The sequence below is a fragment of the Girardinichthys multiradiatus genome, chromosome 11, assembly GCF_021462225.1.
Source record: "Girardinichthys multiradiatus isolate DD_20200921_A chromosome 11, DD_fGirMul_XY1, whole genome shotgun sequence".
In the NCBI taxonomy this organism is placed as follows: Eukaryota; Metazoa; Chordata; class Actinopteri; order Cyprinodontiformes; family Goodeidae; genus Girardinichthys; species Girardinichthys multiradiatus.
In genome coordinates, this window is record NC_061804.1 from 24,880,786 (window position 1) to 24,901,924 (window position 21,139).

The window sequence follows — 21,139 nt, forward strand, 5'->3', positions numbered from 1 at the left end:
ACTCTCCAAACTCTAGGCCCACAATTTCCAAATAACATGTAACATTTACTTTAATCTAAAAAGACTACTTTGGATCACAGAGAGATGGTCAAGGGCTTTTTCCCATTAGTCCAGGAAAGATACCCCTGATGCTCTATTTGTTTCAGAAGTGGTTTAACACAAGTGATGTGACAGTTGTAGCCCATGTCCTGGGTATGTCTGTGCGTCTTGACTTTCGAAGCACCAATTCCAGCCCCATTCTCTTGGATGGGTTTTGCTACTCTAATCTTCTCGAGGCTGCATTTACCCTTGTTTCTTGTTCCCTTTTTTTCTACCATAGGATTTTTCCCTCCACTTAACGTTTTATTAATATTCTTGATTACAGCTTGAACAGCTAGCTTCTTTAGCAATGGTGTTTTGTGGTTTATGTTTCTTGTGGAGGGTGTCAATAGCTGTCTTCTAGACAACACAGAAAAACAATTTCTCTGTCAAAAATTAACAGACATTCTAATATATTGAGATTTGTGAGCTGTATTAATAATGAATCAGACATTTCATCCAGTAGTATTATCCAGGAGATTTATTCCAATTATTTTTTAACATCATTTACAGGTGAATGTAGGCACAGGGTAAGACACACAGTGTTAGGCTCAGATATTTGTGAGCATTTGGATTTTTTACTTTAGAGTCCTGTTTTCTGGTTCTGAAAGATAAAATGTCACTAATCAGATAGTCGCTTTACACTCCTAAATATTAGGAAATTTTACATTGAAAACTCACTTAAACTGACATAATTATCTAACCAGCTTTTAGTTGCTTTTTGCATTTCAAAACTCATTTTACCTCCAGTGATAAATCAAATCAGTTTAATCAATGTTTTCTGCATGTATGTAGGGGATTCAAAGAGCAAACAAGCTGTATGACAAGAAACATAAAAACAAGATGAGCCCATTGGTTATTCACATTAGCAATACAGAAAAGCACTGCTATGTACACACTAATGGGGTATTTTAACCCATATATCTGAGCATGGACATATAGGATGTAAAAATATGAATAGCTCTACATTTGTCCATGATTCCACCAGATTCTTTTTCAATCACATCAGTAATCCAACCAATTGTACAGCATTCTGGATAGGTTTCGTAATAATATCTCCTGTGAAAAAATCAGTACAGGCCAGTACTAGAAGAAGGTTTCTCTGCAGAGCGGGCAGGTGGACTTGTTGCTGGAAGTGAACCATTTGTACTATAGAAAAAGAAAGAAAAGACATATAAATACGAGCTGCAACTGGCTGCTTAAAGCGCATTAATACTTCAATATCACGCCTCACCAAACAGGCAGAGTGGAACTTCTTCTTGCAGGTACGACAAGCCTTCTTAGGTAGGGAGTAGTTGGAGCCGTGGATGACAGAGAAGCAGATCATACAGTCCTCGATGCCCTCAAAGCGTTTATCGACGTTGTTCTTCCACAGGGCCAGGCCCTCCATTATACTGCCATTCTGACCGCACAAACAATGTTTTTTTTTTAACCACATCCCAGCAAATAAAAACACACGGCACCTTAAAAGCACCTGTGTCTTTAGTGCCTAAAAAGAACATATTGATTGTTTTTCAACCTGATGTGTGAGGTAGGTGCTCAGTTGCAGCATCCAGTTCCTCCACTGCTGCACGGCTACGCCCACACGTCTCCCACTCTCCACAGTGATGGAGCCCAGAGGGTAGTTCTGCGGCAGCTGAATCACCAACTCGATGTAGATATCGTCCACAGAGTAGGTGGCAATCACTTCTCGTGCTGCCGAGCGGGCCTTGACCTGAGGCGAGATGATTAAAATAATATATTTTTATTATTAAAATGCCATGTTACACCACAGAATTTACTCAAGTTCATAATACTGGCCTTTCTGCAAAAGATGGAAATGGCTTGTTTCTCTTCAAAAAATACATTCTGTTGACTTTAGAGTGGGGATAAATCAAGAAATGCATGGAGATGAGAATTGGTCATTTTCCAGCTTAATAGTGTGTGGGAAACTCATAAATCCCATCTTTTTTCAACACTAAGCACTATCAACACAAGCCGACAACAAGACTCTCCGATGTGGACAATGTTACTCGGTGATGCAACCTCAAAGTTAGCCATGTTCTGCGTAGGTGATGAAGACAGGGGAAGCACTGGGATGTTAAGCTGTTTTTGTACAGCATGTCTGCTGTTTAAGGTTCGCAAGAGAGAAAGACTGTCAGAAGATGACAGAAAGGCTGAATAAGCAATAACTTCATAATCATTTTGTCATTTTGATGGATATCTCACACATGCAGCGTGACGTCACCTCTGCTCTTAATAATTAGAAAAAGCTCATGGTAGGCACGACAGACTCTAAGAAGTCTAGAAAACTATAGTTAGTTTAAAATATATATTTTTGATGCAGTTCTTTTGTATGACTGTTCTTAGGAGCAATCTGCGTTGGCTAAAATCTGTACAAGAAGAATTAGACCTCTTTGGGGTCTACGAACCTGCCGGTGTAATTACACCATATGATGTTTTCCTAGGCCAGTAGCAATAAAACACCCTTGAAAGTGCAGGTTTGCCATTCTTAAATCTAGTTTTGGTTTGACGTTTATACATCATGTAAAACCAGACATCTGATAGTAAATAAATTCCAAGTCTGAAAGTTCAATAGGGCAAGATGGGCAGACGTTGCAGTCAACTGAAGTAAATGATAAAGACTGAGACGGACATGGGTCAGTATTCAGCCTTTTGTTTCCCCCTTTACCTTTACACAGAAGAGCAAACTCTCATACCAATGTCAAAGAGATAGACACTGGTTTTATGAGAAATATTTGTACAGTACAGACAAAAGGTTTGGACACACCTTCTCATTCAAAGAGTTTTCTATATTTTCATGACTATGAATATTGTAGCTTCACACTGAAGGCATTAAAACTATGAATGAACACATGTGGAATTATATACTGAACAAAAAAATGTGAAACAACTGAGAATATGTCTTATATTCTAGGTTCTTCAAAGTAGTCACCTTTTGCTTTGATTACTGCTCCGCACACTCTTGGCATTCTGTTGATGAGCTTCAAGAGGTAGTCACCTGAAATGGTTTCCAACAGTCTTGAAGGAGTTCCCAGAGATGCTTAGCACTTGTTGGCCCTTTTGCTTTCACTCTGCGGTCCAGCTCTCCCCAAACCATCTCGATTGGGTTCAAGTCCGGTGACTGTGGAGGCCAGATCATCTGGCGCAGCACCCCATCACTCTCCTTCTTGGTCAAATAGCCCTTACACAGCCTGGAGGTGTGTTTGTGGTCATTGTCCTGTTGAAAAATAAATGATGGTCCAACTAAACGCAAACCGGATGGAATAGCATGCCGCTGCAAGATGCTGTGGTAGCCATGCTGGTTCAGTATGCCTTCAATTTTGAATAAATCCCTAACAGTGTCACCAGGAAAGCACCCCCACACCATCACACCTCCTCCTCCATGCTTTACAGTGGGAACCAGGCATGTAGAGTCCATCCGTTCACCAAAGTACAGATTTCCACTGGTCTAATGTCCATTCCTTGTGTTCTTTAGCCCAAACAAGTCTCTTCTGCTTGTTGCCGGTCCTTAGCAGTGGTTTCCTAGCAGCTATTTTACCATGAAGGCCTGATTCACACAGTCTCCTCTTAACAGTTGTTCTAGAGATGTGTCTGCTGCTAGAACTCTGTGTGGCATTGACCTGTTCTCTAATCTGAGCTGCTGTTAACCTGCGATTTCTGAGGCTGGTGACTCGGATGAACTTATCGTCCGCAGCAGAGGTGACTCTTGGTCTTCCTTTCCTGGGGCGGTCCTCATGTGAGCCAGTTTCTTTGTAGCGCTTGATGGTTTTTGCAACTGCACTTGGGGACACTTTCAAAGTTTCCCAATTGTTCGGACTGACTGACCTTCATTTGTTAAAGTAATGATGGCCACTCGTTTTTCTTTACTTAGAATTTGTTTTATGGCAAGAAAAAAGCAGCTAACAGTCTATTCAGTAGGACTATCAGCTGTGTACTGTATCCACCTCCTGCACAACACAACTGATGGTCCCAACCCCATTTATAAGGCTTAAAATACCACTTATTAAACCTGACAGGGCACACCTGTGAAGTGAAAACCATTTCAGGTGACTACCTCTTGAAGCTCTTCAACAGAATGCCAAGAGTGTGCGTAGCAGTAATCAAAGCAAAAGGTGGCTACTTTGAAGAACCTAGAATATAAGACATATTTTCAGTTGTTTCACACTTTTTTGTTCAGTATATAATTCCACATGTGTTAATTCATAGTTTTAATGCCTTCAGTGTGAAGCTACAATATTCATAGTCATGAAAATAAAGAAAACTCTTTGAATGAGAAGGTGTGTCCAAACTTTTGGTCTGTACTGTATATCGTTAGCCTCATAGCATAATTGCCTAAATCATATTTATGCTATGAGCCTAACAATATGTAGTTTCAGTACATTTTAGGCATGTTTGTGCATTTATTGTACTAAATACATTATGCATTTCTGATTTTTGTGTATTTGTCAGCCTAAATGTAAGAAATGAAAACATTATTGTCAGATCAAGTGAAAAATAAATACTTCACATGGATTTGGTAAATGTGTTTTTGATGCGGTATATAAAAGACTAAATCAAAACTATACAAAAACAAACATAAAAAAACAAAAAAAACGTTCTAAGCCCGAAAGGTTGAAGGGAAAAGGATGTAAGAGCCTGTTCAAAAACATTAAAACCCTGCACTGGAAACTCTAAACTGAATATATTGAATGGAGAAGATATCAAAAAATATATTTATCCATCCTTAAAAAAAAAACAGCTCAAAATGGTACCTTCTATTATGGCATGACAGATTTGCCTACGTCTATTAAACCTGACATGTAATGCCTAAAGTCAAGAAAAATCACTGTTTCCCAGCAGAAACAAATTAGAGTTTAACAAACGCATCTGAAGGCTGTCTTGTTTTTTAGTGTGCAGAGCGCACTGCACCTGCTAACTTACAGTCATGCTGTCAAACATCTGAGTGCTGTCCTGGACGGAGGAGATCTCCTGGGCTGAAAGAACAGGACTGACGTATTTACTGGTGAACTTTTCCACAGCAGAGCTCACTCTCTTCTCCTGGCTGTTCCACCATAGACGTACCATAGCAGGCAGGTCCTGCACTGTGCTGTAGTACACACTGCAAGCCAGGTGAGGGAGCTCCCAATCAACGCCGACAATCTCTGCAGTCAAGACACAAGACAGAATAACATATTTTTACAGCCTCAATTCTCTGTGTATTTTATTAGGGTTTTCTTTTTTTTTATGTGATAGACTACAGATTAGCGTATAAAATGCAAAACATTTTACCATATAAAACATTCAAAGTAGGGTGTGCATTTGTATTCAGTTCACCCAAGTCATTACTTCGTAGAACCACCTTTAACTGCAATCACAGCTGCAAGTCTTTTGGGATATGTTTCTACCAGCTTTGCACTTCCAAAGGCTAATACATTTGGCCATTCTTATTTACAAAACAGCTCAGATTCAGTCAGGTTGGATGAAGAGCATCTGTGAACATCAATTTTTAAGTCTTGCCACAGATTCACAGTTGGATGAAGGTGTTCAGAGGGACGATGTGTTCAGAATGATGCGTAGTGTTAGTTCCCACCACATAACATTTTGCATGCGAGTTAGATTATGGTCTCATCTAACCAGAGCATCTTCTTGATGGTAACGTGTTGAACTGCCACTAGAATTTCTTATGGCTTTCTTTCAACGTCTTTGTCTTGGCTCACATCCATTGAGGCCGGATTTGTGAGGTGCATGTGCAAGTTTGCGTTTCCTCTTCAGGGTTTAAGGGCAACTGGAAGGGCTTTTTAAGGGCTATTATATCTAATCATATGGTGGAAAGGACTGAACACTTAATCTTAAAAGCATTTTACAACAATTTCTTTCTTCTTGCTACCCTTTTATGAAGACCATATTTGTGGAGCACATAACTGATGTTCTCAGCAGGCTTTTCTGAATTTGTGGCTGTAATGTGTTAAAATGTGCAAACTTTCAAGGGATGTGAATAGCTTTGCAACATCTTGTAAGTTTCAAAGTGAAGAAAGAGTCTGATCTTGACTTACTGTCAACTGTGAGAAGCAGGCTCTCTGTAAAGAAAGTTTTACTCTCCTTTGTCTCTGTCCCTTGGCCCGGGCAAATCGGGTTCTCCGGCATCAGTTTGAAGAGATGGAGGAGCAGCTTGTTAAGGGAGCAGTTTCTCTTAAGATACTGAGCATAATGGGCACGCAGCTAGATAGAAAGAAAATGTGTGACAGTACATCAAAATCAACTACTACAGTCTTCATAAACCCATTCTTGTAGCAGAAATCACAAAGTGACTCACATGGGAGGGGGAGGATTTGAAAAAAGTAAGGAGCAACTTCCATGCAAGAAGGTATGCCAGGATGCAGGAGTACTCCACGCTGAGAGGTTGGACCACAGCAAACTCTCCCACCTGAACCGCTGCCAGGATGCTATCACACAGCTCTTCACAGGTGGACAGAATGGCCATGAGTGAAGCTGGAGGAGATCTGGGATCAAACACGCAAGAATTTAAGTAAAATAGATATTTGTTACATTTTTGTCTTTTATTTTTAATCTTTCTTTACACATACGCATAAAGAAATAGTAATAATAGCAAGGTTAAGGCCTCAGAGTTTCACTTACAGACATGGCTCGTCTCTGTCATCATCCGACTTATTGTTATCGCCTTCTCCATCACATTCAGGTAGCTGTGGCATCACCCTGTATTAACAACAAGAAGGACATTGTGTGCTAAACTTTAGCTAACCTGACAGATCATCCAGGGCTGTAAGGATGTCAGGGCAGATTCAACAATATAGATCTGACTCACTGTAAGGCAGTATCTTCTGACAGAATCAAACACTTATCGCTATAAGAAAGAAAAATCCGTACTTTTCCAGCATGTGGTGAACAGTTATCTGCAAAGGCCTGGCCTTAAACAGCAGCAGGGGACACAGAGTGTTCAAGAGCGTCTGCAGGCTCTCTGGCAGGTTCGTCTTTTGGTTCGCTATGAATCGAGGCGGCAAGGAGTTTTGGTTGAGTTGCTGCACTGGAACATAGGTCAGAGCCAAACCAACTGACTGGAGTACAGCCATAGGGAACACAGGGTCATCTGGTTCAGGAAAGGCCTCTGATTCAAGCAAAAATAAGGAATACAGTAAATAAAAACATTAATATTGTAATTGGTACGTTTATGGAAAATAAAATGCAGTGAATCCCTAAATTATTTTCCAGATACAGTACAATTGCTAGCTATGATCAACCCTAAATACATACCAGTGATTTTAACTGGCAGGGGCAACAGAAGGTTGTAGATTCCCTCTAGAAAGAAATCTCTCCATTCACCAGCCAGTTCTGTTGGCAACTTCTCCAGTACGTCAGCAGATGACGATGCGAAGAACCGGTTCAGAGTTGCGATTAACGCAGAGTTCTCGCACACAAACAGCTGTACCCACGGGTTCCACAGACTGCTCACATTCTCACTGGCAGTCTGGATTTGGATAAACCAAAATAAAAAAAATAAGACGCATGAGAAAAAAAACAAAAAACTTAGAATTAGGATTTTAAAAAATATAGTGATGTATCAATAAAATGTGAATATTGAGGACTGCAGTGATCCCAGTCATGTTATAACCACAACTTTAATGTATTTTATTTTGTAGACCACAAAAGTACTGCAAAAGTGTTAGGTGTAAGGAAAATAGAACAGTGTCCTGTGCAAAAACAAAAGCTACTTCTCCATGAAGGCCTCCGAGGTTTGTTAGAAAACATTAATCAACAAAAAGCAGATTGGAGAATCTGAAAACAGGGGAACTATTAGTTAGGGCGGCACAATATATTGTGAATATATCGTCATTGCAATACCACTGTTGCAATATTCATGTCGCAAAGGACCCTTTGGAGTGCAGGAGTTATGAACATGAATTTCTACATGCTAATGTAATATTTAGTCATTTGTACAGCAGCAGACCCAAATGACATCGCCAAAAATGTTAAGGGTCACAAAGTGATGGAACCACAAATAAGAAAGAGTGGAAAGAAGATAGAGATATATTGCAACTTATATCGCCATTGCAATATTTTCTAATATCCTGCAGCCATACTTTTAGTCATGAACTCCACAAATCTGGAAGAGTGGGAAGATAAAGCCATAAGAAGTCCTGTTCGCAGTTTGCCACAAGCCATTCAGGAGAACACAGTAAACATGTAGAAGAACATAGTCTAATCAGATAAGACAAATTTAACTCTTTGGTGATGCATGCAAAATGTGGGGCAGAACTAAAAATGCCCACAGTGACACATGGTGGTGGCAGCATCAGGATGTGGGCATGCTATTCTTCATCAGAGACAGGGGGGCTGGTCAAGACTAATGGGAAAGTGGAGCGAGTTATTTAGGCAAAAGACTTAGAAATGGAGTGGAGGTTCACCTTCTAGCACGACACTACACACTTTACAGTACGTTGTGTTTGTCTAGCATATTAAATTCAAATGAAATACACAGAAATTTGTGGTTGTAACTTGACAAAATGTGGAAAAGGTCAAGGGATATGGATACTTTTGCAAGGCATGGTAAATCATAATAGTACAAAATAATCCTTGCATCCAGTCTCAATATAGAACATAAAATAGAACTTGTGTGAGCTTTGTCTTACCTCCAACCAGGCCAACATGGAGCAGAGCAGAAAGTCCCACTGGTTTCCCCCGAGGAGAGCTGGACAATGAGTCACCAGCCAACACAAGAATCGAATCATCTCCACATTGAGGTTCAGCTGCTCAGATGTTGTTTCCAACAGGTCACTGAAACACACAGATTTGGCTAATTCAACAGCAGGAGATGCGCTGATCTCTAACAGTTTTAAACCACCTTTCATATTGCCCCTTTTTCACACATCAGAGCTTGGGCTTCACAAGACTCCTGAAAGCATCATATAAAAGGATGATATAAAACAAAAGCGACATATTCTGTGGTTTAGGCACATCATGAAAAGGCTAATCTTTAGACAAAAGTTGTTTTTATTTTCAAAAGACATGCTGCAGATCTCCTTGTACATGGGAAGAGGGCAGAACATCAGAGGGTCAACTCAGCAATCAACAATCTTAGCAAAATAGCTCAGATCATGACTAAGGTGTAAGAAATAATTTAAAAACTTGCTTAGTGTTACTCAATTACCAGCTAAAGAGAAACCAGTCCTCCCTGCTGTTCCTCCACTCCATCATAGTGGCGAGGACAGCCTGCACAACCTCCTCTTCTACCTGAGTGTTGGCATTTAGACAGCACAGCAGCACTGCCAGACAGCCATAAACACCTGCAACACACAGCCAAAAATGCTTACTTGCACATATAAATCTAGAAGGAACGGAGTCCTGTAATAGGCATGTTTCTTCAGGTGCCTCACTTTCATTCTCTTGCCAGTTAATTATTCCAGCAGTTGCCAAAACAATCAGAGTTTCTCTGTCTTCTTTTGTCATCAGTGGGCAGAGCACCTGGAGTGTGCTTAGCGTGCTCAGAGACACTGGGAAAAGACTGATTAAATATATGCTTTTAGTATACAGAACCAGATCTACCACTTTGCATCTTAAAATATGGAAAAATACATAATTAAAATAATTTCTTAGAAATGACTGACCTATCAGCGCTATCATAAAGTCTTCTTATAGCTCCGCTGCGAGTGGCTGACAAGTTGTTGGTTTGGATATAGTTCTCTAGAGTCAGAGACCACAAACCACCATCTGTCACTGACCTAATGGTTGCAACAGAAGAAGAATTTAATCAGAGGAGAATATTTAAAATTACAGGCAGTGAAGATGAATGAACGCCTGAGATGAATCTCACCTTGAGTAGAGGGTCTCTAGCAGAGATTTCATTGGAACTTTGCTATGGAGTCCATCTGAAAGTCCCCATTCAGCCAACAGGTTTCGATAGGCAGATGCTACGGTGGGTCTGTAATCAAGCTCCTTACACCACTGCAGTGCATACAGCAGTTCTGAAACTGTTAGATAAGAACATAAATATTCAAAAGCATGAAATTGGTAGGAGGAAAGAAAAAAAACCAAAAAAAAAAAACAGGAAACACAAACATATGTTCTCAATGAAGTTTTCCGTACCTGTGCCTGTAAGGTTTGGGAAAAATGAAGGACACAGTGCCTCCTTTTGGCCACAAGGCAAAACTGCAGCTGTCTGGGCCACCCTTCCCAAGACGGCACAGACACAGAGGTGAGCAGGCAGCCTGCTTGAATCTCTAAACTTCCACATGTCCTTCGAGGGTTTTTCACAGACTCCTCTGTGGCGGTTGGATAGTAAAGGAGATTTGACCCACTGAAGGCAACAGGTTAAAAAAAAAGGAGATACTACATGAATTTTATGTTTTCTCTGTACAGTGCCTTGCATAAGTATTCCTACCCCTTGAACATTTGTCATTTTATTATCTTACAAGCAAATATCTATACATTTTAACGCAATAATGTTACAGGCCAACACAAAGTAGCACATAGGTTGAAAAAGGTAGAAAAGTGATACATGGTTTTAAACATTTTTGCAACAATCAAAAAATGATGACATGCATATGTATTAATCAACCTTTAATCTCAATCCCCTGAAGTAACATCTAGGTCAACCAACTGCCTTCAATCACCTTATTTGTACCACCCAATTTAATCTCCAAATGAATGCAACCATTCTTTGAACGCCATCATCATAAAGAGTACCAAACAGTTCAGGGGCATGCAGTTTGGGTCCATAGTAACTCTGGAGGAGCTGCAGAGATCCACAGCTCAGGTGATGGACTCTGTTGACAGGGCAATGCTAGTAGATTTTGCACAGCAGCAAACATGTTGACAGAAATCCCTTTGAGGTGAGATTTCCCAACAGCTGAACTTTTCAAGTACAATATGAAAACAACTTCAAAGTTATGTGAACATTTATTATTTTTAAATATCAGTGCAGTTTTACTTGAAAATCCATAAATAACAACCATGACCATTTTCAGGTGGTTTTATTGTTGTGTAGTTCATATATACATTTGTTTCTCTTGATCAAAGGATACCAAACGGTGACTTTAAAACTAAAGCACATACTGAACCGGGACTCTAGTGCACCTTTACACCCTTTATTGTGATATATAATGGTAGAAGCATCATCCTGTGGGATCATTTTCTTCTGGGAAGCTGGTCAGAGTTGGTTTGGAAAATAGATGGGAGTTAAATAGAGGGCAATGCTGGAACAAAACCTGTGACAGGAGTTCACCTTCCAAAAGAACAACGACCCAAAGCACAAAGCTACAATGAAACGGTTTAGATCAAAGCATATTCTGTCAGAATGCTCGAGTTCAGACCTCAATCCAACTGAGAATCTGTGGCAAGACCTGAAAACAGATATCCACAGATGTTCTCCACCCAAAGTATTGACTCGGGGGTACTGAATACGAATGCCCAACCCACTTTTAAGATTTTTAAAATAAAAATATATTATCAAATCATTCATTCATGCCCTTCTACTTTATAATTATATTTTGTGTTGGTCTGTCACTTCAAATTTCAAAAGGTATGATGCTGTAATGTGACAATATGTGAAAAGTTCAAGGGCAAGGATTACTTCTGCGAGGCCTCTAAAAAATATTGTATTTATAACCACTGTATGGTTGTGCTTGAATTTTCCCAGGAGTCAAGTATTGGTTTCCTGACCTGAGGAGACAGGGCGTGTCTGATTCTGGTCCACTCTGTCTGGCTCGGTGTCAAAAGAGTAAAGAATTGGCTGAGGATAGAGGATGCCTGGTCGCCGACAGAGATGATTGTTTCCACTAAGGTTTGGAGAGCTCCGACTAGAACCTGCAAGCTGAATCAGAAAACAAATGATTGAAAATAACAGCAGATTTATCCAAAAGATGAGACATTTTTGCACAGAATAAGATTTAATACCAGGCAAGACTGATTTACCTTTTAATATCTAAAGAGACGGTCAGAAGTTGCTTCATTACCCAGACGGCTGCAATGTGCAGGAACCCGCCTTCGCTGACCTCACGGTCACAGTGCTGAACCAGTGACCTGACCCCAGCTACACACACTTTCTTCAACTTATCCAGCAGTGATTCTGCCAAAATAATAGCAACATTTATTAGCTTTTTCTCTCACAGCTTAGTTAGACATTTTTGTGCACCGAGTGTGTACCCACCAGACAGGTGAGTGTGTCTTTGATCTTGAGCAGTCAGCTGAAAGACCGTCAGCAGGAGCTCCTCAGCAGAGAGGAGCAGAAGACAGTCTTGTACAGAGGAGAAGAAAGAAGAAGCTACGTCGCAGATGAAGGAGATGAGTGGCTCCATGTCGCCTGCATCAGACAGACTCTTGGTCTCAGACAGAGTGGTGTGGAGCTTCTCTAACATTTTCTCCATGTATACCTCCCCTATCAGAGACTCTGAGCACAAAAAAACAGATCAAACTTTTAGACATATAATTAGTTTTTTCAAACACACAGGATCTTTCTGCAATATTTCTGCATCATTTTCTGTTTACTGAGTCTATAGTTACCGTTGTTGTTGTTCTGGGAGAGAACAAGGCTGATAAGTGCCCAGCTGTGGTTGCTTGTTGGAGTTCTGGAAGACGTAGAGCTGCGCCCCACCTCGCAGAGCTCTTCAGTCAATCCCAGGAGCTGCTCGCCAATAACTGAACCTTTCAGCCATTCCCTGCAGCTTGTATGAGTCTTGGGATCTTTACATGCCTTTACAAGTTGGAAAACGGTCAAAAAGAAATTTCTAAAAATTAACACTAACTGGTTTAAGTCTGGTAGAAATTGAATGATATTTACCCTCTGAATAATTTGCAGGATAATTCCCCATTGCAAACCCATCTAGAAAGAAGAGAAGCAGACCATTATAAGCAAAGAAACAACAGTAAAACTGTTGTTGGATCTCAAACAAATGAGGATGCGGTTACCGTGGTGACATGATTGAGAATTTGTGTGGTCTCCTCCTGGCTGCAGCAGGAAAGTGAGCTGAAAACCATCTCCACCAGGTGCTCAGTATCGCTGCGTCCCATCTCAGCCAGCCACACGACCACCCGGTTCAGCAGAAACTCAACTGCTGGATTTTTCTCATCCGTCCATTTAACATCTCTAGGTACATTTTCATCAAATTCCAGTAAGGTCTGAGATAAGTAAAGCATGAGAAAAAACTTATTATAGTGAGTTCTGATAGATAAAATCCATCTTTTTATCTAAATAGCTTAAAAATCAGATCTGCAAAACATAAAATTGCAAAAGTCATCGCAATATAATTTTTTTTTTGCTAAACTGGTTTTTTGCAACCCTGAAAAGAGATCATATGAAATAAAATAAAGAGATGAAAATAGCTCTTTGGCTTACACTGAAGATCCTGAGCGTGTGAAAAGACTGCAGAAGAAGGGACAGAAAAACAAGATGTTTCTCTGAGTTTTTCTCATTCACATGCAGCAGACAAAGCTGTGCCAGCTGGCACACAACGTCTTCAAAATGCTGAGTCTGTAGGGACCCTAATGCCTTCTCGTTCACAGGCTCTGACACAATCTGCGAAGCCTTTTCAACTCCCTCTGCCTGAATTACTGATTTCTCATCCTCTTCTGTCTTTGAGAGACACATCATGACAGATTTCTTCTTCTGGGTTTGTTTTTTGCTTACTCTCTCAGGATAACGCATGACCTGGAGAGATCCAAGAGAGACCAGAACTATTCAAGACAGCATCATTCTGGCATTCTTCTAAGAGGTTCATTCTTATTCTTAAAATATTTTATTGGAGATTTTTTACAATAGGATAAAAGTAAACTCACTTGCAGCAAAGTGGCTACACCTTCCAAAGCCTGAGGATCCACATCCTCGTCGTCAACAAAACACACACACAGAAGACCAAGTCCCTCCCAGAAGTCTGCTAAAAGTCTCTTGAAGACATTCTTGCTGTTATTTTCCTCACCTTCACCATGTAAACCTGCCCTCTTCTCCCAGGAAATGAGCATTTCAGTGACCAGGAGGAAAAGAGGCCCATTTTGGAGGGATATATTTCTAATGGCCTTTTCAATTAAAGGCAGAAGCTGCAAAAACAGAACGCAACACTGTAAGAAACATCTGAACATCAGGAAATTCTATATGTTGGGAAAATTAGGCATGTCGGTATGATCCCACCTGCTGGGAAACAAGCATGGTCCTTATTTGTTCCTGAGACGGCTCATCTCCAGTGTTCTGCAGTATGCAGTACCTCAAGCACTCAACAAGAGACGTCACTATGACTGCACTTTCTGATGGGCTCGTCACTGCACGCTCACTAGACAGACTGGCAAACACAAAACACAGAGAAACAAGAATTACATTTAGAAAACGCAACCGTTTCATATACCATTTCCCATATAAAACACACAAACGAGTTACCCTTGCAGGAATGCAGTGAAGAAAGAGGTGTAGAAGTCCAAGTTAGGATCGGTGACTTGCTGTGACAATTTACTGAGGAGAGGCATTAGATTTGGATGGAGTCCTTTAGCCATGCCTTTACCGCCTTCTTTTAATAGAGCCCAGAGTTTAGGAAGAAAGCCTTTCTTAGCATTCACGTGTGTCCAACAATCCTGAAACATTTAAACATTAAATTTTTAATTTACACGGTGTAAAACTAAATTTGAAAGAAAGAGATGCATTGTTATGGAAAATAAATCACGCCCTCCTAGAATTCCAAAGTTTTTTTTATCACAACATAATAAAAGAGATCTGGTCTTCAAATTTTAAAATCACTATAATCGGATCTTAAAAAAAAAAAAAAAAAGAAACAGATTCAACACTTTATCCATAATTTTTTTAAGCAAAGAAGGAGAATGGATTAGCTTAGGGTGAGAACAACATTAGAAAGTTTTAACTTGAAGTAGTTGTTTTCTGAATTTATCAGCCTCTTGCCTTGCTGAGGCAGAATTTTGACCCATATTTCTTTTTTTTCTTCTCGTTTCTGCACAGCTCACTGCATCCTTCCAGTCTTCACTTTGACTTGGCCAAACACTGATTCTTTTTACTTAGCTATTCCGTTTAAGATTTGCTTTTGTATTTAGGGTCGTTGTTTTGTTTCATGACCTAGTTTGGGACAAACTTTAGCGGTCAGGCAGCTGGCCTCAAATTTCATTCTAGATTCCTTCTAGAACAGCTCATTGTGACCTTAATAGCCTCTTTCATAAAACAGTTCTGTTATACAGCCACAAGGGGGAGCATAAAGTCCCACTTTATGCTCCCCCCTGATCATTCACAATTTAGCAATCAAGTCAGATTATGTCCCACACAGATATGAGATCCTAAGTCAGCCAAGTGTAATCACAGGAGGCATCTGTCAGACATCTCCAAATCATTCAGGAGAAACATATGGAAGGTCTCTGTGCCTCAAAAGATCTGGCTCTATTGCTATTGGATTCCTTACAGCCTAGACCAGAGGTGTCTAGCCACCGACCAAGGCAATGATCTTGTTCCATCTCCACACACTTTAGTGCAGCTCATCCAATACATGTCAATGGTGAGAACTGACAAGTTTCAAATGACACAACACAGCATGTCACCATGTGCTTTCCCTTTGTCCTGCAAACAGGTGGACTCTGATCATGTCAAATCCCGACTTAAAGTGTTTCGTGAAAGAGGCTAATGGCTGCGAGGAGCCCAGGTCCTGCAGCTGGAAAACGAGCCCAATTATAACGCCTCCACCCGATGCTTTGGCATGAGGTGTCAAAAATCTACTTTGTTTCCTCTATGCTAAGGACAAGTGTTTCTGAAGTCCTGTGGTTCCTTCAGTTGCAGCTTTGCAAACTGAGACACACTGGAATATTCTTTGTAGAAGAATAGTTCTCCAATAGTAGTGTCTCAATTTTTAACATTTAACACGCTAACTCAGGCCGATAAAGTCAGAGGTAGCTTTCGGGTTCAAGTGCCGCTGAATCCTGTTAAACTCCCTGGTTTTTTAAGTCAGGAGAACCAGGGTTGGAACCCTCTGGTATTGGTCATTCACACTCACAGGGATTATAGACACAACATGAAGAACAGCCTCCCACACATGAGGAAGGACAACAGGATCTGTGTCGTCGATACTGAGGAGAACAGCAGGGCAGAGTCGCGCTGCTTCACTCTGGACCAGTTCTGGTGTGAATCCGCACAGAGCACACATCATCTCGAAAAAGGCCCCTCTGACCTGTGGAGCAACACATGAGGTTAGGACATTTCAGTAATCACTCTGATGGAGACTTGTTCTAGTAACAAGTGCTGCAGTAAGTACTGTGTTCTCTGACATTTTCACACATGTAAATGAAGGCACATTAATGTCGGTTGTAATTTTTCTTAGCAAGTACGTCATTCACATCTTCAATTTCAATGATAAACATCTAATCAGGTTTTTATGATCTACATTAGGCTTCAGTTAAAAGAAAAATGATTATATTTGAGAATGTTTTTCTCCACCTTACACACAGTTTAAGTCCAGAGGTAATGAGTTAACATCATTTATGAATGTGATGAGTTTCATGTTGTAATGTGCAGAGGTGCAAATCTTCACTATGGTGTCTTATTAGTGCATCTAAAATTGAAGCGAACGGGAATTGTTCTACAAACCTGTGGTGTCTTGTGCTTGCTGTATTTCCAGAACTTCCCAGAGCTGACCAGAAGAGCTAGTCTTTGCTCCAATGCTGCTCTGTCATTCTGAAGCAGCAAAGAAAGCAGTCTCTTCACCCCTAACAGGGAACTGGTGAGCATGCGAACATATTTGGCTTCTCTCTCCTCTTCTGTCACACTTCTGTTAAACGAGAAACAAGTCCCTTAGCAAATCTTCCTCAAAAATGTGTTATTTCAGTAGATATACAATTAAAAAGGAACAGACAGAAGCTAAGATTAAGTAAAACCTTTTGACCTACTGTGGATCACTGAGAGTGTCTGGTGTTTCCTTTAATAAAATATCTTGAAGCACCTGCAACACAGTCGTCATAAATTAAAAGTGTCTTGCTTTCTTTTTCAAACCCTGTGAAATTTACCTTTGTTACGTTGCAACCAAACTTCCATGTATTTTATTGGGATTTTATGTGAAAGGCCAAGACTAACTAATCCACGATTGTTAAGTGGAAGAAAAATGATGACACACTGTTGGCATTCATTTGTATTCAGCTCGTTTTTCTCTGATAGCTTTAACATAAAATTCAGTGAAACCAACTGCCTTCTGAAATTATTTACAAGTGAATCGAGACCATCTGTGTATAATTTATTCTCGGTATAAACACAGCTGTTCAGTGAACCCCGGGTTTGTTTGAAACTGTGACAAGACTTAAAATACGTGTTCAGACTCCATCTCCATCACGACTGAGCTTGAGCTGTCGTGAAAAGAAAAATGGGCAAAACGGGTAGAGACAAACTCGAAAGACTTGCAGTTGTAACTGCAGCAAAAGTATTGACCCAGGGTTGCTGAACTCAAATGTAGGCCACACTTAAGATTTGTGAAAGGTTTTAAAACCATCCATAATTTTAATTCCACTTCACCAGTACGCACGTAAAACCCTTATAAAATACACTGATGTTTGGGGTTATAAATGTGGCATGAAAAGAATCAAGATCAGGGATATTTTTGCAATGCACTGTAGCTAGATATTTTAGCACAAGTATCCACATTTCTATACTAAAGCTAACACTTCCACTCACATTAAGGATCTCATCCTTGCAGAAGTCAAGAGCTTCAGGTTGTTTAGCCGGCGAGAACGCAGCCTGAAAGGCCTGGCATGCAGAAGAGGCTGCAGGCATGTAAGTGTCACACTGCGACAGAATCCAGTGGCCCATCAAACTCTTCAGAAAGGGGGCCAAGCTGCGACGTACTTTTAGCACCAGCTGTTCGAAGGCTTGCTGAGTGGCCTCCCTGATACGGCGGTCATGATCCTGACAGATAAAGAAACCTTTTGAGCCATGATGGGAAAATGACTTAAAAGATCAACTATTTCAACAATGAGTAACACTAGAGAAGCACCAATTGGGCTTTTTTTTTAGGCCAATATTAATTTTATTAAAGACCCAAAAGAGATTAAAAAATGTGCTGCAGCTTCTTCGACAGATGTAGCCGTTTTAATTCCAACAGAGAATAAAGGTGTTACAAAATTCATTTATGCATCAAATCATATGTTTAGACTCAGAAATGTGCATCCCAGTACACATTGTTAGTTATTATGTTTATACATCAAAAATAGTGAGTTCTTTTGTTTTCATGTTTTTAATGACTAGGAAAACAATCTTATTTTAAAAGTAATTAACCTACTAGACTAGAGCTGATCAAACCCTGCCCGATTCACTGGTTCAGCTCTAACAACTCCATGTAAAATGACAAAGCTGAACTGCCGGGATGCAAGGACAACTCACCACTGATATCTTGCAGTAAATTCTTGGCCAGTATGGCAGAACTCCTTTCACCTCTTCTGCATCCCGTTCCTGACACATGGCCCCGAAGTCCTGCACTGCCTGAGAAGAACAAACATTCTTACTAAAAACACTTTCAATAAAAGGCACATTAGCTTGTTACAAGCTAATTTGTAAAATGAAAACAGTAGATTTGTCCTTCAAGTTTCCTAGAGATTTAAGTATGCATGTGTCTGAATCTGCAGATGTTTTGTATAGATTAATATACAGAACTCTCAGGTTCTACAAGAAAGGGGCTTAAGCTCACTTTTAGTCTGGTGACAACATCCCTCTTTGACAGTTTCCGCAGCACCAGGCGGAAATCCGCATCCACCAGGTTGTCTATTTCCTCCGCTCCGTGGACAGCTGGGACATAACTCAACTCAGAGGCGACCGTGGTGTCGAAGCCCACGAAGCCCGGGATGGCACCACCTTCCCTGGCCAGAACCTCAGCAGCTCGGCCGCTGCTGGACGGCTGATTACAAGAAATAATGTGCGGTTTCACATAGGAGAGGGGGAAATAAAACATACCCCAGATGGCCAGTTAGTGGTAATCAAACAGTTTAGACATGTGTCGTGTTAGCTGAAAACACGAAGTTTATATTAGCTTGTGCTAAGGTTTGCACTACCTCACTTTGAATCGTCAACGCTGATTTATAGAGATTAGTTTTCACTTACCCGAACATTTCCTTTTGTTCGCTGTTTATTCTTACCCCCCATGGTGGTATTCTTACATTTAAACACCATACGTTTTAAAACTGTTTTCACTAGCTATCGCTTAAGAACTCGGAAGTGACATACTAGCTCAACGTCACGTCACTGCAGACCTTCCCACATTTAAGGGAACAGTTGACTTTTATGTGAAACTAGAAACGTTCGTCAAATGGTTAATGAGCGCCAAGCATATTGTAAATTCAAACAGAAAATGCAGGATGTTGATTTCATCACCGGACTGATAAACTTTACATACTGATCAGAATTTTGTTGACAAGCTGATTGATTTTCCTGATTGAAATCCCGAGTATCCAGAGCGCAGCAAACGTAACAGCAACGTGACTGCTCTGATTTCCTTTCTAAAACTTTCAAAATAAAGCAACATCCATAAAACAAACGGAGAAAATAGTTTTACCTGCACTGAATGATACATTTTAAATTAAAAAACTAATTTTGATGTCTAATTGCCAAATGTAAACTTTTCCCGGGTGTAGTTATATATTCCATATAATTAATACAAATCAAATGTAATTAAGAGGATTTTGCTAAATTATACTCCACTGTGCAAATAAATTACACTACACTATACAGTTCAATTTTAGTAGAATTAAAGTTTGCTGAATCACTCCTCAGGGATATTTTTAACCTAATAAGTACGGAAACTTTACACATTGCTGTGAAAAAAACAAATAGATAATCTGCACAAATAAAATCAGTACAAAAAACAAGTCCTGCAACTGGATTAGGAATATATTTTATATAAACCTTTTACATTAATAAATTCCTAAACCAATTACAATATAACTATAAACAGTATATTTACTTAATATATCACACTTTATACAATTTCACCATTAATATGTATATTTGTTTTCATACATCTTTCATATTTATGGTTTCTAGTATGGAGGTCATGTACATCTAGAGCTGAATTCAAGTGATTGCATAATTTTACATAAACAAACTGGCGGTTCAAATAACTTCCAGAAATATGTATGCAAGATTTTTGCAAAGTATAAAAGCTCTATATAAACCTTCATGGGAGAAAAAAAAGCATAGTAGCTTCAGGATGTTTCATACAAAATAATCTTTGTGAAGTATCCTCATCACTTGTCGAAAAGAAATAAAAAATGGATTGAGCTTTGTGATGTTTTTCGAGTCCGCCAAATTCTTGTGTGCGGCATCCAGTTCTTCTAAAGATAGCGTGAACAAAAATTCAGACAAAAATGAAAGGTTCAGCCTTGGATTAATGCAAAATGAATGTGCCAACCGCAAATAACATTCTGAAAATGACTCTCATCACAATTTGAAGCAGCATGTATAAACTATGTCTGAAATTTAAGAAATCATTTACATTTTAAACTGGGTAATAGGGTGTAAAACTGCACAGTTGTAAGCAAGTGATCAGTAAAGTTCAGACATAATCTAGACATACAAAAAACTCACTGCCTACCATTTTCATACTATGAAAGTCTGGTAGAATAATCTCATTTGACTGCATTGTGAGTAAATCTCATTTATAATTAAAGTAATGTGAATGTCTACCACTTTTTTCAATAAATAAACCACAGTGTATTCAGACAGGCTTCCGCAGGTAAAATTTTAACCATTGAAGTTTTTACGAGTCCAATTTTTTGAGAAAAATAAACAAATATTGTAAAAATAATGTCAAATTAAAACACATACATCAATTCCACCCAATACATACAATCAAGTGCAGCTTTACTATTCCTTTTTTGGTAGAAATCCACTTCAATGTATCGAGTTCACAGAAAGCAAAGAGATAAAAACAAATTATTATTGTATCATTTACACCCTGAATGAAACACTCTCAAAACACAGAATTCAGAACATATTAGAAATTAATTTTAGAGACTTCATGCTTTCAGTCAAAGCCAGAAATCTGGCATATTCGTTTCCGTCTTAAAAGGAATAGTGAACCTGAACAAATAAATTATTAACTTCTTTCATGAATTA

General features: G+C 39.6%; 1 protein-coding gene across 1 annotated transcript; it reads right to left on the reverse strand.

Moving 5' to 3' along the window:
- Window positions 1–541: 541 nt before the first annotated feature.
- Window positions 542–19,423, reverse strand: ltn1 (listerin E3 ubiquitin protein ligase 1). Its single transcript, XM_047379899.1, has 32 exons — window positions 19,127–19,423; window positions 18,717–18,923; window positions 18,413–18,511; window positions 17,708–17,938; window positions 16,933–16,985; window positions 16,634–16,814; window positions 16,044–16,217; window positions 14,438–14,628; window positions 14,195–14,342; window positions 13,846–14,103; window positions 13,406–13,717; window positions 12,979–13,188; window positions 12,851–12,892; window positions 12,574–12,763; window positions 12,221–12,460; window positions 11,986–12,139; window positions 11,734–11,884; window positions 10,159–10,369; window positions 9,887–10,043; window positions 9,681–9,794; window positions 9,450–9,577; window positions 9,224–9,359; window positions 8,706–8,850; window positions 7,330–7,543; window positions 6,946–7,183; window positions 6,697–6,774; window positions 6,374–6,560; window positions 6,114–6,279; window positions 5,002–5,222; window positions 1,598–1,792; window positions 1,313–1,480; window positions 542–1,227 (listed from the first exon to the last, which is right to left on the reverse strand). Exons 1-32 carry the CDS (start codon window positions 19,193–19,195, stop codon window positions 1,165–1,167), a joined length of 5,331 nt encoding a protein of 1,776 aa, XP_047235855.1. The 5' UTR covers window positions 19,196–19,423; the 3' UTR covers window positions 542–1,164.
- Between the last annotated feature and the right edge of the window lie 1,716 nt (window positions 19,424–21,139).

Excerpts from the sequence above, each read along its gene's own strand:
- ltn1 (XM_047379899.1), bottom strand. The coding sequence starts at position 19,195 with ATGGTGTTTAAATGTAAGAATACCACCATGGGGGGTAAGAATAAACAG. Across the intron at positions 12,140-12,220 it reads AAGACACACTCACCTGTCTG|AATCACTGCTGGATAAGTTG; the intron begins GTGGGTACACAC and ends TTATTTTGGCAG. Across the intron at positions 9,795-9,886 it reads CTAGAGACCCTCTACTCAAG|GTCAGTGACAGATGGTGGTT; the intron begins GTGAGATTCATC and ends TGCAACCATTAG.